This window comes from Crocodylus porosus, unplaced genomic scaffold (assembly GCF_001723895.1).
Source record: "Crocodylus porosus isolate Cpor-Errol unplaced genomic scaffold, CroPor_comp1, whole genome shotgun sequence".
In the NCBI taxonomy this organism is placed as follows: Eukaryota; Metazoa; Chordata; order Crocodylia; family Crocodylidae; genus Crocodylus; species Crocodylus porosus.
The window spans coordinates 78584707-78598978 of record NW_017728948.1 but is presented as its reverse complement, the minus strand read 5'-3'; the positions used below and the strand labels follow the sequence as shown (position 1 = coordinate 78598978).

At 48.7% G+C, this 14272-nt stretch overlaps 1 protein-coding gene across 2 annotated transcripts in view; it reads right to left on the bottom strand.

Annotated features, from left to right (window-relative positions):
- SCD5 (stearoyl-CoA desaturase 5) overlaps positions 1-14272 on the bottom strand; it is an 89651-nt gene that overhangs the window by 14991 nt on the left and 60388 nt on the right. For both annotated transcript variants that reach the window (XM_019553311.1, XM_019553312.1), the window contains exon 3: positions 12102-12307. In XM_019553311.1, coding sequence (XP_019408856.1) covers positions 12102-12307 — 206 coding nt within the window. The remainder of the gene's footprint in view (positions 1-12101; positions 12308-14272) is intronic.

Here is a 14272-nt window from a genome sequence, read left to right as displayed (position 1 = left end):
TTATGGTGGGGCTTTTAAATCTTCCTGCAGCAGCTGGAACTAGATCAGCCGTGCAGCTGTGGCTACGGTTCCTGCTCTGGCTCTGGCTCTGGCTGTGCTCTGGGAGGTAAGTTCCTCCTGAGGGGGTGCTGTTTGTGGGGTTTGGGACCCATGGGGACTCCCCCTCCCATTTGGGAGCCTGTGGGGGCATCTCACTGCCACATACCTGACTCCAACAATGAATCCAGTCTAAAACACCATCATAGCCAATATTAGCTGCACCTGCCTATTTGAAGCTTAATTTGTATCTGCACAAAGAAATGGTGCTAAGTTGTTAAGAGCTGCATTACCCTACAGTAAATGTAATAAGGCCAGGATTTTACCTTCAAGTGTAGATTTCTGGATCAGTGCCACAAGGACATTTTCAAACAATACTTAGAAACAGTTGCTAGAAACTATCTTGCCTAAGGAAGTTAACAATCAGTTTTTCATTCTAAAAATCCTGTCTCTCATTTTCATGCTGTCCCTCAGTACACATGAGGCAAGGAGGCTTCTGGTTACATTTCCCACTGGTCTCCCAAAGAGAAACATGAAGATTAATTACTCATGAACAGTCAGGCCAATCTGCTGCTTGTTTAATGTCAGGAGCCTCTGTTCTTCCCACAAAAGCATTTGTAGTGGAGGGTTTAGGAGTTTTGTTTCAGTTTTCTGTCCTTGTCTGGTTGTCAGCTACTCTCAATAGACTATGCTGCACAGGGTGACTGAAATGAATAATTAAAAGACTTTGCTGAAGGAAGAAAAAATTACCATAAGATTGCAGCTTTCCCCCATTCTGTCAGAGTGAAAATTGCATTCAACATTCATCTAATGGTCTATGGGGATGAGGCAGGTAATATGGGCTAAGCTGGGAAGCTGAAAACAGCAGGGGAAGCTTCAGTTAGGTATAAGTTACTTGATTTATTTTTCAAGCATAATTCAGAGTTCTGTGACAGGAAGAGTACTTAGTGCCATAAATCATATCAGGCCTAAGTACTGGGGAGTAGAATAAAATCCATAGCTGAACATCTTCGACTTTGGAAAAGATCAAATTTGGCTCCTAACTCTGCAGTTGTGAATGTGGGGCAGGGGCGATGGGACACAGGGAACCATCCCTGTGGAATGAACCAAAGTCATACTGCCTTGGTTCATTAATTGCCCTGGCATGGCAATTAAAATTAGATCATCTGGGTTGGATTTGCCAAATAACACTAATTATAGCAGCTAGCAAAAGTCTGTCCTATAGCTTATTCCATAGAAAGCCAGGCTCTTTGAAGGGGGCTGCTAGGGGTGTACTGCCACTGCTGCAGGCAGCTCCAAATAGCTACGACAAAGTGAAAACAGCTGTGAAGTACTAATGGGACATAAGTTTGGAGGCTAGGAGGAAAGGGAGGCTGTGGCAGGCCAGTAGGGGGAGCTCCTGTGTTGAGCCTCCCACTTCACTATGCCCATCCACCTTCCGGACTCCACGTATCTCTCCAGGGGCGCCTAAGCCCTGGCATACCCACTTTCGAGCCCCACCGCAGAGTCCAGGAGGTGGACGGGCATAGTGAGGTGGGAGGCTCAAAGCAGGAACTCCCCCTACTGGACCGCCACATGTGGTGACAGCTGTGGGATACGAATACCCTGCTGTATTAGAGGCATAATTTGGAAAGAGGAATAGAGTCACTGAAATCCCTTGAGCAAACAATTTCTAATTTGGCATCAGGTCAACTGGATAGTGTAGATAGCCAGGATGGCGGACAAGTATGTCCAAATGACCATACCCAAACTAAGAGATCTGGCAAAAGACAGAGGCCTTCTAGTGAAGAAAGGGCTAAAGAAGGAATAGCTGATTAAACTTCTCTGTGACAATGACTCAGCCAGAGCCCCCTCATGCATGCCAACTCCTGAGCCCTCCCCAGAATCACATCCCTGCACGCCAAGTCCGCAGCCCTCCGAGGGATCACCCCCTAGGGAGGAGCACTGGAGGTACCAGATACAGGTAGAAGCTGAGGAGCGAAAGAGCAAACTCAAGCATGAGCTAGAGGTGAAAAAGCTGGAGGCACAGCAGGAGGAGAAAAGGATGAAGCTGGAGGCGAAAAAGATGGAGCTGGAAGCGCAAAGGGTGGAGATGGATCGGGAGGCCCAGTGTGAAGCAGCCCAGCGCCACAAGGCAGAGGCCAGGCGCAAGCACGAACTAGAGGTACTCCATCTGCAGCCCAACGGGGGAGAGGCAGGCCTTCCATGAGCACCCAGCGGACACCCCAAACCAAACGCCACAGCCTTCTCTCACTACCGAGTCAGAGATGATCCTGACGTATTCCTCAGCATCTTCGAAAGGCAAGCCCGACAGTGGAAGGTGCCCGAGGAAGAGTTCCTAATGCACATGGTTGCTCTGGTAGAAGGTGACATGGCGGTGGTCCTGAACAGCCTGCCCTTGGATGCAGCTGATGACTATAATGCCTTTAAAAATGCCGTGTCTTCAAGGTTCAAATTAGGACCGGATTATTTCCGGAAAAAAATTCTGGAATATGTGCCCACAACCCAAGAAGACAATGGCTGATTTTGCGGCCCTGGTGTGGGATGCACTCCTTATATGGGCAGACAGGCCCAAGGCTGACAATAGAGAGAAGGCACTCCATCTCATGGCGCTGGACCAATTTTATTATTGCTGCCTGTGGGAGATTAAAACCCTAGTCAAGGACAGGGCCCCCAAAACCATTCAAGAGGTCACCAAAATTGCAGATCAGCTGTTGCTAAATTGTGAGGGGCCAGACAAGAAGCCTCCCTACTTTGGAAAGGAACAGAAAGGGGTCCAAAGAGGGGAGGAAGGGAGGGCCAGATCCAAAAGGGGAAAAGGGGCCACCCCAGACCGAGCCCCTGATTTGACCAAACTACCCAATTCAGAAAAGAGGGGGTGCCATAACTTCAGGGAGCCAAGCCATATCAAGCCCAACTGCCCAAAATTAAACAACAAACCCAAGCCCGTCAAACATGCAACAGCTCTAAGCAGTGAAGGGGAAGACCCGAGCCCCTCTGAGGGGCGTGCCTGTTGCTACAGGATCACAAACCCAGAGGAGGTGATGGCCCCTCACCAGACCAAGATAATGGTAAACGGGAGAACCCTTATTGGGGAACTGGACATGGGGTCCAGTGTGACATTAATCAATGCCAACCTTGTTTCACCTGGAGATATAATCCCGGGGAGGATCCTTACCATTCAAGGGGTGGGGTCTCCACCATATAAAGTACAGGTAACCCGTCAACCCATCAAGTGGAGAGGCTGTGCGATGTGCATAGAACTGGGTGTGCTGGAAGGGGCTCCAGTCCCCATCCTGGTGGGATGGGATATTATTGATCCAGAACTCCTGCACCAGGACTAGGTCCTAGAGCTACAGCCCTACCGTATTAATGCGGTGACTCGTCAACAGAGCAGAAAGACTAGAGGGGGTGGGTTAGAAACTCCCCAAGAGACAGCCACACCGTTGGCTGCAGTGGGAGAGGCCCCTGCAGAGGGCGATCACACACCAGTGCCTGAGTGAACTAGCGACCCTGAGGGTGGGTTAAGTGACAGTCCCAGGGAGGTGTCTAGTCCATCAGTGGCAGAAGGAGGCGAGACTCTCAGGGAGGAGTCCAAGGAAGTCCCTGAGGGTGAAGGTGCACTCCCTGCAGGAGCACCCGAACTCCCTCCTGATTGCTTAGCCAGGCAAGGGGAGTTCAAGAGGGAGGTTCTAGAGGACCCCAGCTGGGAGGAACTCTGGCAGATGGCTCAGGAGCAAGAGACCAAGTTCACCCCAGAGAAGAGGGAACAGGTGGTCTGGGATAAAGGGTTTCTCTATCGGTTGTGGGTACCAAAGAACCATGCCGAGACCTGGGAACTCCATCGCCAGATCATAGTACCTTGTAAATACAGACAACAATTGCTTTCCATGGCTCACGATTTACTGTGTGCTGGTCACATGGGCAGGGAACGGACACGCCGGTGGCTGCAGGGGAACTTTTATTGACCCAGAATTGCCCAGAATGTGAAGGACTACTGCCGATCTTGCGAGACACGCCAGCGGATGGGCAAAAGTGGGGACAAGAAAAAGGGTCCCATACAGCCCCTCCCTATCATTGATCAACCCTTCCAAAGAGTTAGGATAGACATTGTGGGCCCTCTGAGGCACAAGACCCGGAGAGGGAAGAAATACATCCTGACTCTAGTGGATTTCACAACCCGATACGCGGAGACAGTTGCCCTGACCTCCATCAACGCACCAGTGGTTGCTGACGCCCTAACCAAAATCTTCTTTCAGCTGGGTCTTCCCTCCAAGATCCTGACTGACTGGGGTGGAAACTTCCTGGCAGAGGTGATGAAGTGCCTGTGGGAGTGCTGTGGGGTGAAACACCTCAAGACCACAGCCTACCACCCTCAGACAAATGGGCTAGTAGAGAGGTTCAATGGGACCTTGAAAGGTATGCTAAAGGCCTATGTGGACTCTAACCCCAATGACTGGGATGAGAAACTTCCTCTTTTGCTCTTTGCCTACCAGGAGGTGCCCCAGGAGTCCACTGGGTTCTTGCCATTTGAGTTGATGTTTGGGAGGTGAGTTTGAAGTCCTCTCGATTTGGTGAGAGAGAAGTGGGAAGGGAAAATCCCTTCCACCAAGACCTCATGGTGGAGTATGTGCTGACCTTTCATCAGAAACTGACTGACATGATGAAAGTGGCACGAGACTCCCTGGGATAGGCCCAGGAGAAGCTAAGGTCCTGGTATGATGAAAAGGCCCGCTTACATACCTTTGAATGAGGTGATAAGGTTATGGTTTTCCTGCCACTAAAGACAGACAAGCTGCAAGCCGCTTGGAAAGGTCCTCATGTTATCCTGAACAAGCTGGATGATGTGACCTATGTAGTGGCCAGGAGTGGGAAAAAACCTAAGACAGTTCATGTGAACATGCTTAAACCATACTTTTATAGAGGTGATGCAGTATTCTGAATTTCCTCAGTAGAAGGATCACTTGAGGACCTGGAGGAGCCGGTCATGTATGGTGACTGGGATGGAGAGGCAGGAATAGAGGAACTCTGCCTTCTGGACCATCTGCCCTCCCAGGACAAGGACAAGCTGCTTGCAGCACTCAAAGACTTTGGGACAGTGTTCGCTAACAAACCAGGTAAAACGGACCTGGCAATACACTCTACAGACATGGGCAGCCATCGCCCTATACACTCCAGACCTTACCCAGTTAACGAGAAGGTAAAGCAAGAAATAATGGGAGAGATCACAGAGATGGAAGGGTTGGGGGTAATCCAGCCTTCAGTGAGTCCCTGGGCCAGCCCAGTGGTACTCGTCAGGAAGCAGGATGGGTCCATCCAGTTCTGCGTGGACTACTGGAAGCTGAATGCTATCACCACCCCTGATCCATCCCTATGCCCAGGATGGACACTTTGCTTGACTGCCTGGGCCCAGCCAAGGTATCTCTACTCTCGATCTGTCCAAAGGATTCTAGCAAATGGAACTGGATCCAGATGCCATAGCTAAGTCCGCCTTTACCACACCTGTGGGACTATATGAGTTTACGGTTTTACCTTTCGGTATGCGCAACTCTCCTGCATCTTTTCAAAGACCGATTAATAACCTGCTACAAGGATGTGAGCAGTTGCTATGGCTTACATAGATGACATCGCCATCTTAAGTCAGGACTTTGAATCGCACCTGATTCATCTGGTCACCGTGTCAAGCAAGATCAAGCACACTGGTCTTACAGTGAAAGCCAAAAAGTGCCAGTGGGCACTATCCAAAGTGGTATATTTGGGACATCATGTGGGTGGAGGTCATATTGCTCCCTTGTGGGACAAGATTGAGGCCATTAAAGACTGACCACCTCCACAAACCAAGAAGCAAATCAGAGCCTTCCTTGGCCTGGCTGGATATTAAAGACAGTTTGTCCTGGGATTTGGAGCGACGGCAGTTCCCCTACATGAGCTGACCAAAAAGGGCAGCCCTGATCCAGTGCTCTGGAAGCAGGGGTGCTGTCACGGGGGCACTTGGGTGCCCCGTGCCTAGAAGGAAATAAAGAGAGCTGCCAATCACTAGGGCAGCCCAGGTGCCAGTTGCTGGGGCAACCAGAAAGGTCATGTGGCCAGAAGGGGGCAGGGCCAGGCCTTTATAAACAGCCCAGGCCGGAGCCTAGCTAGTAGTTCCCTCCTGGCAGGAGCAGGAGCAGGAGCAGGAGCAGGAGCAGAAGCAGGAGCGTGAAGCAGGCCGAGTTGATGGTTGCAGCCTGACCACTCTGAGCAGCTGCAATGATGACATGGGGTAGAGAGAACCCTAAGTGAAGTATGGCTGAGAGCCAGTCTGACACAAAGTTTATGCTATGAGCCAGGAGGCTCCTTGTTGTTATGTTACAGCTGTTTGGCTCAGGGTTTAGTTATTGTTAAACCGGAGGACCGGGTGAGGCTGTAGGGGTGTGAGGAGGCCTCATGGGGGCTCCCCAGTAGTTTGGGGGTTCCCGGTGCCCAGCAAGGGCACAGAGAGCGGTGCCAGGGCTGCATAGCGTTAGGTGCCACAGTGGGCACGGCAAGCGAGCGCCGGAGAGGCGCTTGGCGTGTGGGGGTTGAGGCCCCAGCCCGAGGGGGCGCGGAAGCACGGGGAGCACGGCATAAGCCCCAGAGGGGGCGCGGAAGCGCGGCATAGGCCCCAGAGGGGGGCGAGAGGCCCAGAGAGGGCGAGGAGCATGGAAAGTGCAAGACAGGCCCCAGTGGGGCGTTGCCTGGGCATGGCAAGCCCAGGGGCGCCGACAAAGGGGTGCAGGCTGCGTGGCAAGCCCAGGGGCGCCGACAAAGGGGGTGCAGGTTATGCGACAAAACCCAAAGGGCGCCGGTAAAGGGGCGTGGGTCGCAGGACCAGCCCAGAGGCGCCAGTAAAGGGGCACCAGGTGTGTGACCGGCCCACAGGCGCTGGTAAATGGGGCGCAAGTTTCACAAGCAGCCCAGGGGGGGCGCTGGTGAAGGGCTGCCAGGCGCGTAATAAGTCTGGAAGCGCCTGAGAGGGGCGCCGGGGTGTGACAAGCCCAGGGGCTCCAGGTGTGTAGCAAGCCCAGGGGCACCAGAGAGGGGCACCAGGGCGTGACGAGCCCAGGGGCGCTGGAGGGCAAGGGACCTAATAACATCCAGGGACAACTGCGAGGCTTGGGGCGTGCTGAAGGGGAGGTAGAAGGTATGCATTGCCCATAAGGCTGGGGGGTGTTGGAGCACCCCACTGGGAATGGAGGTAACACCAGCGCAGTGTCTAGGGTGAAAGTAGGCAGCCTCCCATATTGAACCTCATAACATCAAAGATGTGGCGGGAGAGTAGAAGGTGCTGGATCACCTAATTGACACGGCAGGGGGTGCTGGCGAGATCATGGCCGCTCCTAGGCCCCACTCTGTGACAGGTGCCAAGAAGCATTTGACACCCTAAAGGCTGCCCCGGTCAAACAACCGATCCTGAAGGCACTGCTCTATGATAAATCCTTCTACGTAGCCATGGATGCCTCCAACTCAGGACTAGGAGCTGTACTCTTACAAGAGCCCCAAGAGACACAGCACCCCGTGGTGTACCTAAGCTGGAAGTTAATCCCTCGGGAACAGAACCTGCTGTCTATTGAGAAGGAGTGTCTGGCAATTGACTGGGCACTAAACAAGCTGAGGCCCTATTTATGGGGGCAGAAGTTCACTGTCCTGTCGGACTATGCCCCACTGCAGTGGCTGCAGACAATGCAAAACACCAATACCAAGCTGCAACGATGGCCTGGCAGCTTCAAGAATTTAACTTCACTGTCGAACACATCAAAGGAAGCCAGAATGATAGGAGAGGCCCTGTCTCAAAAGGATTCTGGGTAGTGGGTTGGATGGACTCAGACCAGCCTGACAGAGCTCTGGCGGGAGAGTTCCATAATGTGTTATCATGTTTTACATGTGTTATTGTTATCATCAGTATTATGTGTTGTGTAATTTCTCTTTAGGTGTGAAAGGCAACCCTTCCAAACAAAGCACGCTTGTACCCATAGCTCTGTAAAGCTAGGTGTCCAAGCTTTTAAAGGTGTGTGTGTGTGTGGGGCGGAAGTGTGGCAGGAAGCCACCTTTGTTTCTCCCCAAAATCTCTGCTCTGTGACAATTTGATTACGATGGGCCCAGCAGAGGAAACACACCCTTACCCTACCTCTTTAGGTAACCTGAGCTGGCTACATTCCTGAAGCAGGGGGGAAACCTGCTCCCTCTGCCTACGTGTCTGGTATCACCTACCTGGGTGAGGGGCTTCTACCTGGTGGGCTAGAGTCTGCCTGGCAACTAGTGATGTATTTCAAATTGGTTGGCCAACAGCCAACAGGTGCTGGCCTCCGTTGGCCCAGGTGAATGAGGTCATAGGGGCTATATAAGATAAGACTGCCCAGGAGGAGAGGGCAGCAGCCATGCAGGGGACTCAGACTTAGAGAGGAGCTTTACCATCCGAAACTGGCTCTGTCCCCCATATCTCATGAGCTGGGAACAGCCTGCCTCCAGAGGGAATCTCCAACAGCCTCTGGATGATGCTTGTGAGTAAGCTACTCGAGATCTGATTAGAGATATAGCTGGCAGTAACTCAGATGCATGATCAAAAGGCTACCTCAGCCAGACTGTTTTGCTCTATGGGATTTCTATGATATTGCTCTATTTTGTACCCTATTTTCACCCTACCCCTGTAATCAATAAAGTTCTCCTTTGTGACCGGTGTAGGAGAGTTATTGGGGAGTGGGTCTAAATTATGCCTAAGAGGCCCCTTAGGTCTGCGGACTAAGGGAGACTTTCCTTTTTGGCCCCCGACTTGGGGAAGTGCCCCAAGTGCCTGTACTGTGTCGAGTACCCCTAGGACTATTAGGCCTGTGTTTCCCCGAGGACACAGGGCCGAGAGAGTCCCTTCTTGGGCTGGTGGCATCACACATTACCCCCGGACTCTGCGGTGGGGCTCAAAAGTGGGTCTGCTAGGGCTTAGGTGCCCCTGGAGAGACACGTGGAGTCTGGAAGGTGGACGGGTGTAGGAGCTCAAAGCAGGCGCTCCTCCTACTGGTCCGCCACAGAGGCTATCTGGTAAGAGAAGCAAAATGCTAATGAGCCAAAGAGTCTGTAAGAAGAGGGGAAGAGGAACTGGGAGCTGAAGAGTAGAGAGAATAATGTGACAAATGAGGAGAAAAAAAGCCAACAAACCATGCAGAATGATTCAATAGAGAGAGAAGAAACAAAGCAGCACTCAAGTCAGGGGACCAGGAAAAGAAACTCCTAAGTGATAAGCTGAAATAAAGAGACCAGGCTGTAAAGAGCTGAATAGGCTTAAGACAAAGCAGTCCAGGGAACAGAAAAAGAAGGCTAGGAGGACTGCAAAGGTGGTATGGGACTCGAGGATAAGCTATTGTTTATCCTCAGACTGAGAGCCTGAGAAAGGCCTGTGTCAGCCTTCCTTTCAACCGACTTCTTCAGGTGGGACATCTCTTTTTTTGCTGACTTCCATCCTATCCTGATTTCATGGTGTCTCTTATTTATTCTGCAAGAAAGAATCCCCACAAACAAAGGTGTAGCTGAGGCAACTTTATTTTTATAGTTGGCCCAAAAAATAAAATGAAACACAAAAAATGTTGAAATTCTTCTCATTCTGTGAGACCCTAAATGGGTCCATTTTTGTTGTGTGTGCCTGTGCCTGTGCACATGTGGACAGGTACATGTGTGTGTTTCCTGTCTTATTAATAATAAAAATGGTTGTTCAAACAGTAACAGATACTCATTCACTACTAATTCCATTTTCAACAAACAAAAAATACCAATTCACACTCACAAAAAAGAATAAAGTTTCAGTTTTAAAAAACTGAAAACACTGGCAAAAATATGAAAAATTTCTAAGTATTTTTGCAAAAACCCCCCAAATGTTTAAATGATAGGCTGTTTCATGAGCAACACTTTCATTGTAAACTTGCTGCCTAGCTCTAACCCTAACTTCTATTAAATAAATTAACCCCACTGTTCTGCAAATTCTTAGCATTTTTTTTGTAGGTGCCCTTCAGTTTGATTTTTTGGCCAAAGTCATGGTTCATACTAAGGACACTAGCAGATTTAGAAAGATGTCTCTCGCCTATTAAAGGGCAAGGGGAGCAGAAGGAAAGCATCTTTCTAACTCTTACACCTCAAGAACCTTTCAATATGGATAAAACACCCAATTATCAGCCAAAGAACTCCTCAAAACCCCACTGATGCTGATGGAAAATCTCCCACTGACTTCACTGGCATTTAAACTGTCTCTGAAAAACCTCAGACTGTGAACAGAAATGTAGAATTTGATGGGAAACAGTTTTCTCATGGTGCAAAACTTTTCAAGATTTCAGAATACGTCAGCACTTGAGGTATTCCTTTGGAAAATTCAGGTTAAATCCCTGCCTTGTCTGATTCAAACACAAATCTCCCACATCCAAGCTGTGTGCCCTGATCTCCAAGGGTTTCACCTTTTCTCTGACCTGAAGTTCCACCTTGGAGCTGAGGCCTCTCTGTACAAAAAGGTTTGTTAAAAGCAATACATTCCACCAAAAAGTCTTGCTTTCGACAACTCCGCATTTCCTGATGAAAAACCCCGTGTCAGAATTTCTGACCTGCTATAAATAAGGCCAGTGCTCTCATTCACTCTGAATGGTACTGAGAGATTTATTTCACTGAATCCAGGGAAGTCAGCTACTCATGGAACAAGGTCCTGTTCCACAGGCCAGAGCGAGGTAGATGTTACTTAATGCTCAGATGCACCACTGCAAATCTGGAGGAGCTCAGTGACATTACTCTACCTTTACAATGGCATAACTGACACCAGGATTTAATGCCCCATGAGTCACAGTGTCACAACAGAGCCTTAATAAAGCCAATAAAGAGATGGTTTATTTTGACTTTTATTAAACCTTTTTTGCTTTTTCCTGGATTTAAAACTATATATGTTTCCAACCTTACAACAGAACAATCTGGCACTGTCATCATTTGGTTCCTGTCACTAAGAAAAAGGAAATTTAAAGCTGGACTAATCTCAAATCCAAGCATTAAATCCAAAGCAGTGTTACTAGTATCTTTCCATCATTGCGATGTATTTTGTCATTTTCCAACACTTGCAGTTATTTAACTGCTACCAAAATGCTTGTCTCATATAGGATCTAATTTACTCAAGCACTGGGGAGAACATAACTCACACCTTCTCTCTCTCTCCTCACTTCGAGCATGCTGCAGAAGAGATTGCCAATGGATTTTCACAATCTGCACTGCTAAACCCAAAGCCTCTGAAATGACAAAGCAAGTGGACTGCATTAACCTCATCCTTCATGCAGCCCCTTTGGCAAGGGACTAATTTAGCCTGTTGGGGGTTTATTTAATGCACAGAGGGCATACCTACACAAGATGCAATGGCGCCGTAGCATCCGCTGGCAAAAACCGTGACACCATTGCTATGTCACCGTAGCAACACGCTCCCTCATTGCACATTGCTATGGTGACAAAGCAGCTAAAAATAACTGCCCAGCCGGCACAGCACAGTCCAGGCTGTTACTGCGCTGTTGTTTAATGATGGCACAGTAACAAAGGTGCTGTATGGCCACGTGTAGATGCACCTAGACAGGCCTATATTACAGGACTCCTCAACCTACTCCTGCAATAAGGCTTGAACATATCCTGGTCTTCCTCTGTGGCTCAGTGGCTTGGTTACTGAGTTAATAACAGGCAGGTTATGAATTCAAAGCTGGGGGTAGGCCTCTAAATTTCAGCCTTAAAGGTGACCTCAAGAAGTTCCTTTTCTCTATAGTTGGAGAGACTCCTGCTTTGAGTAGGGGGCTGGACTAGATAATCTCCTGAGGCCCCTTCCAACCTTAATTTTCTATGATCCTAAGAAAGAGCTTGCATGACTGAACCACTGTCACTCAACTGGGTGCGCTGTGCTAGGAAAGCACATGTTTGGAACAAAAGGGAGGAGGCAACAAGAAAAGCATCTGGTAATACATCAAAATTAGACTAAGGGAAGGAGCCCATTTCCCATTGCTGCTCCACCTCATGCCTTCTATGCACATCCCTCTCTGGGACATTTCACTTACTTTCTTTGGAACCTCACAACGGGATCATCCAGCAGGTCAGAGAAATCCAGCTTCCTCCCTTGCTCTATGACATCTCGGTGCTTGCGGACAAACAGCCAGCCAATGTGGGAGAAGAAGAAGCCACGCCGGGCGTTGTGGGGGTCAGCATCTGTCTCCGAGTACTTGTGATGCACCCGATGGTCCCGGCACCACTCATATATGTCATTCTACATGGAAGGCAAAGAAGGATTGAATGTCACACCCAAACTACACACAACTTTCTGGAATACTGGGTATCAACTAAGCAACACATCCTGTCAGACTCAATCAGGGATAACAGCCATCAGGGCAGTGAGCATTCATACACCTAGGAAGCAACACATTCACAGATAAATGTTGCTGTTGCCTCTAAAGTACCCTGAACCAGGTGTGCTCTGGAAGGGACTTGAGCCTACAGAAAGGATGCTAGTGCTCCACACATATGTCTTGAACACTACAGCACCTCAGAGTACCTATGATTCTCATATTCTAGATACAAACTGGCCCACACTGCAAAAGGATTCAACTTGCCAAGGTGTGCAACTCCAGAATTTCTATCCAGCTCTTGATCTGGATAAAAATCACCAAATAGTTGGCCTTTTCTACATAGGAAGGTTAGTTCAGACCCATCTGCAGTATTAACAAGTACTAAAATAGCAAGGAATTTGTGCAGTGTAATAGTTTTGTGAACCCAGAGTGATTGGTGTGTCAAAGTGTATGCACAGACACTGGTGGTGTTGAAATACAAATGGTCTTCACCTTATGCACTAGCAGGAGACACTCAGCACATCAGACCTAATTTGATCTTTTTAGTGATTTCTAGTAAACCATATTGGAAATGAACAGCTGTTGTGAGTCTGCCATAACACACTATCAGCACAGAATCTCCCCTGTGGCAGATACACTGCTCTAAGAAGAAGAGAGGCCATATACAGACCTGAATGAAATCCTAATCCCCTTCAAAATAGACACCGCAGACCAGTGGCCTAACTGAAGCTTATATCTGAGAGACTGCTCAGAAAGTATTTCCTGCATATCTGCCAGAAAGCAGTATCTGTTCCAGAAACAGACTGAGAAACTGAGAAAAGCCATACTGCCTCACGACGATGGTACAGAAGCTGTTTTGATAATGGCTAATTTGAGGGGTCTGGTTTAGTCTTCTCATTAATAGACCCAATGTCACTGTACAACCTTAAAGATAAATAGTGGTCCACAGACATTATAGGGGTCACATCTGTCATCCATTTTTTACAGCTGGCCACCACTAGCTTCTCTAGGGATGAACATAGCACTGTGTCAGATCTTGAGAGATGCTGAGTACTGTCTTCTCCTGTTGAAAACACTCAGCTCCTGAAAATTCAGCACCTCTCTAGAGGTGGTCAGCAGCCTGGAATATAAGACTGAACCAAAAAGTCCCTGGAGAAGGAATAAACTACAGGAGCAGATCAGTTTGTCTAAGCAAATTATCAGTAGAATATTTAAGTCTTTGGCATACTCCTTCAAGGAGCTTCGTCATACCAACAAATAAATCCTCAAATATGCTGGAAAATTCAGGCACAGTAAAGCCAAAGAAGTCCCTGACTTACACAACTGGACTCTTGTCACTAGCTTTATGATCACCTTGGAGTGTCTGAAATCTTGACTTGGCATGTGAGCTGTAATGATGCCTCTTTAAACCAAGTATCGTTGCTAGAGATGGCCTAGAAACATTGCTGAGGGGGCTGATAGGAACTAAACCTGATTTTTGGGGGGGGTTATAAAAAAAAGAAGCAACGCAGTCATGTCTGTGTTAAGGCACTTTTTGTGAACAGAGGGGCTGAAATAAAACCCTTGGAGCTAAACCCTTCCTTGACCGTGGGATCTGGGTCAGGATACAAAGGAGAGTTCAGGCCTACCACACAGACATCAAGGTCAGTTAAATACGCAGTGGCAACAGCCTGGCACTCTTGAGAAGCCAGTCTACTCCATGGAGAAGAAGGAATCTGGTGGTCACAGTTTTCAGAAGTGGATCCTTAAAGCTAGGTACCTAAATCTAGATTGAGGAATTCAGATGCTATTGATGGTCTGTTTGTTCAGTGGCACTGAGCTTCAATATCTTTCAGTGGCACGTGCTGAATGCTTGACAACTATGAAAGTCAGATCACCGATTTAGG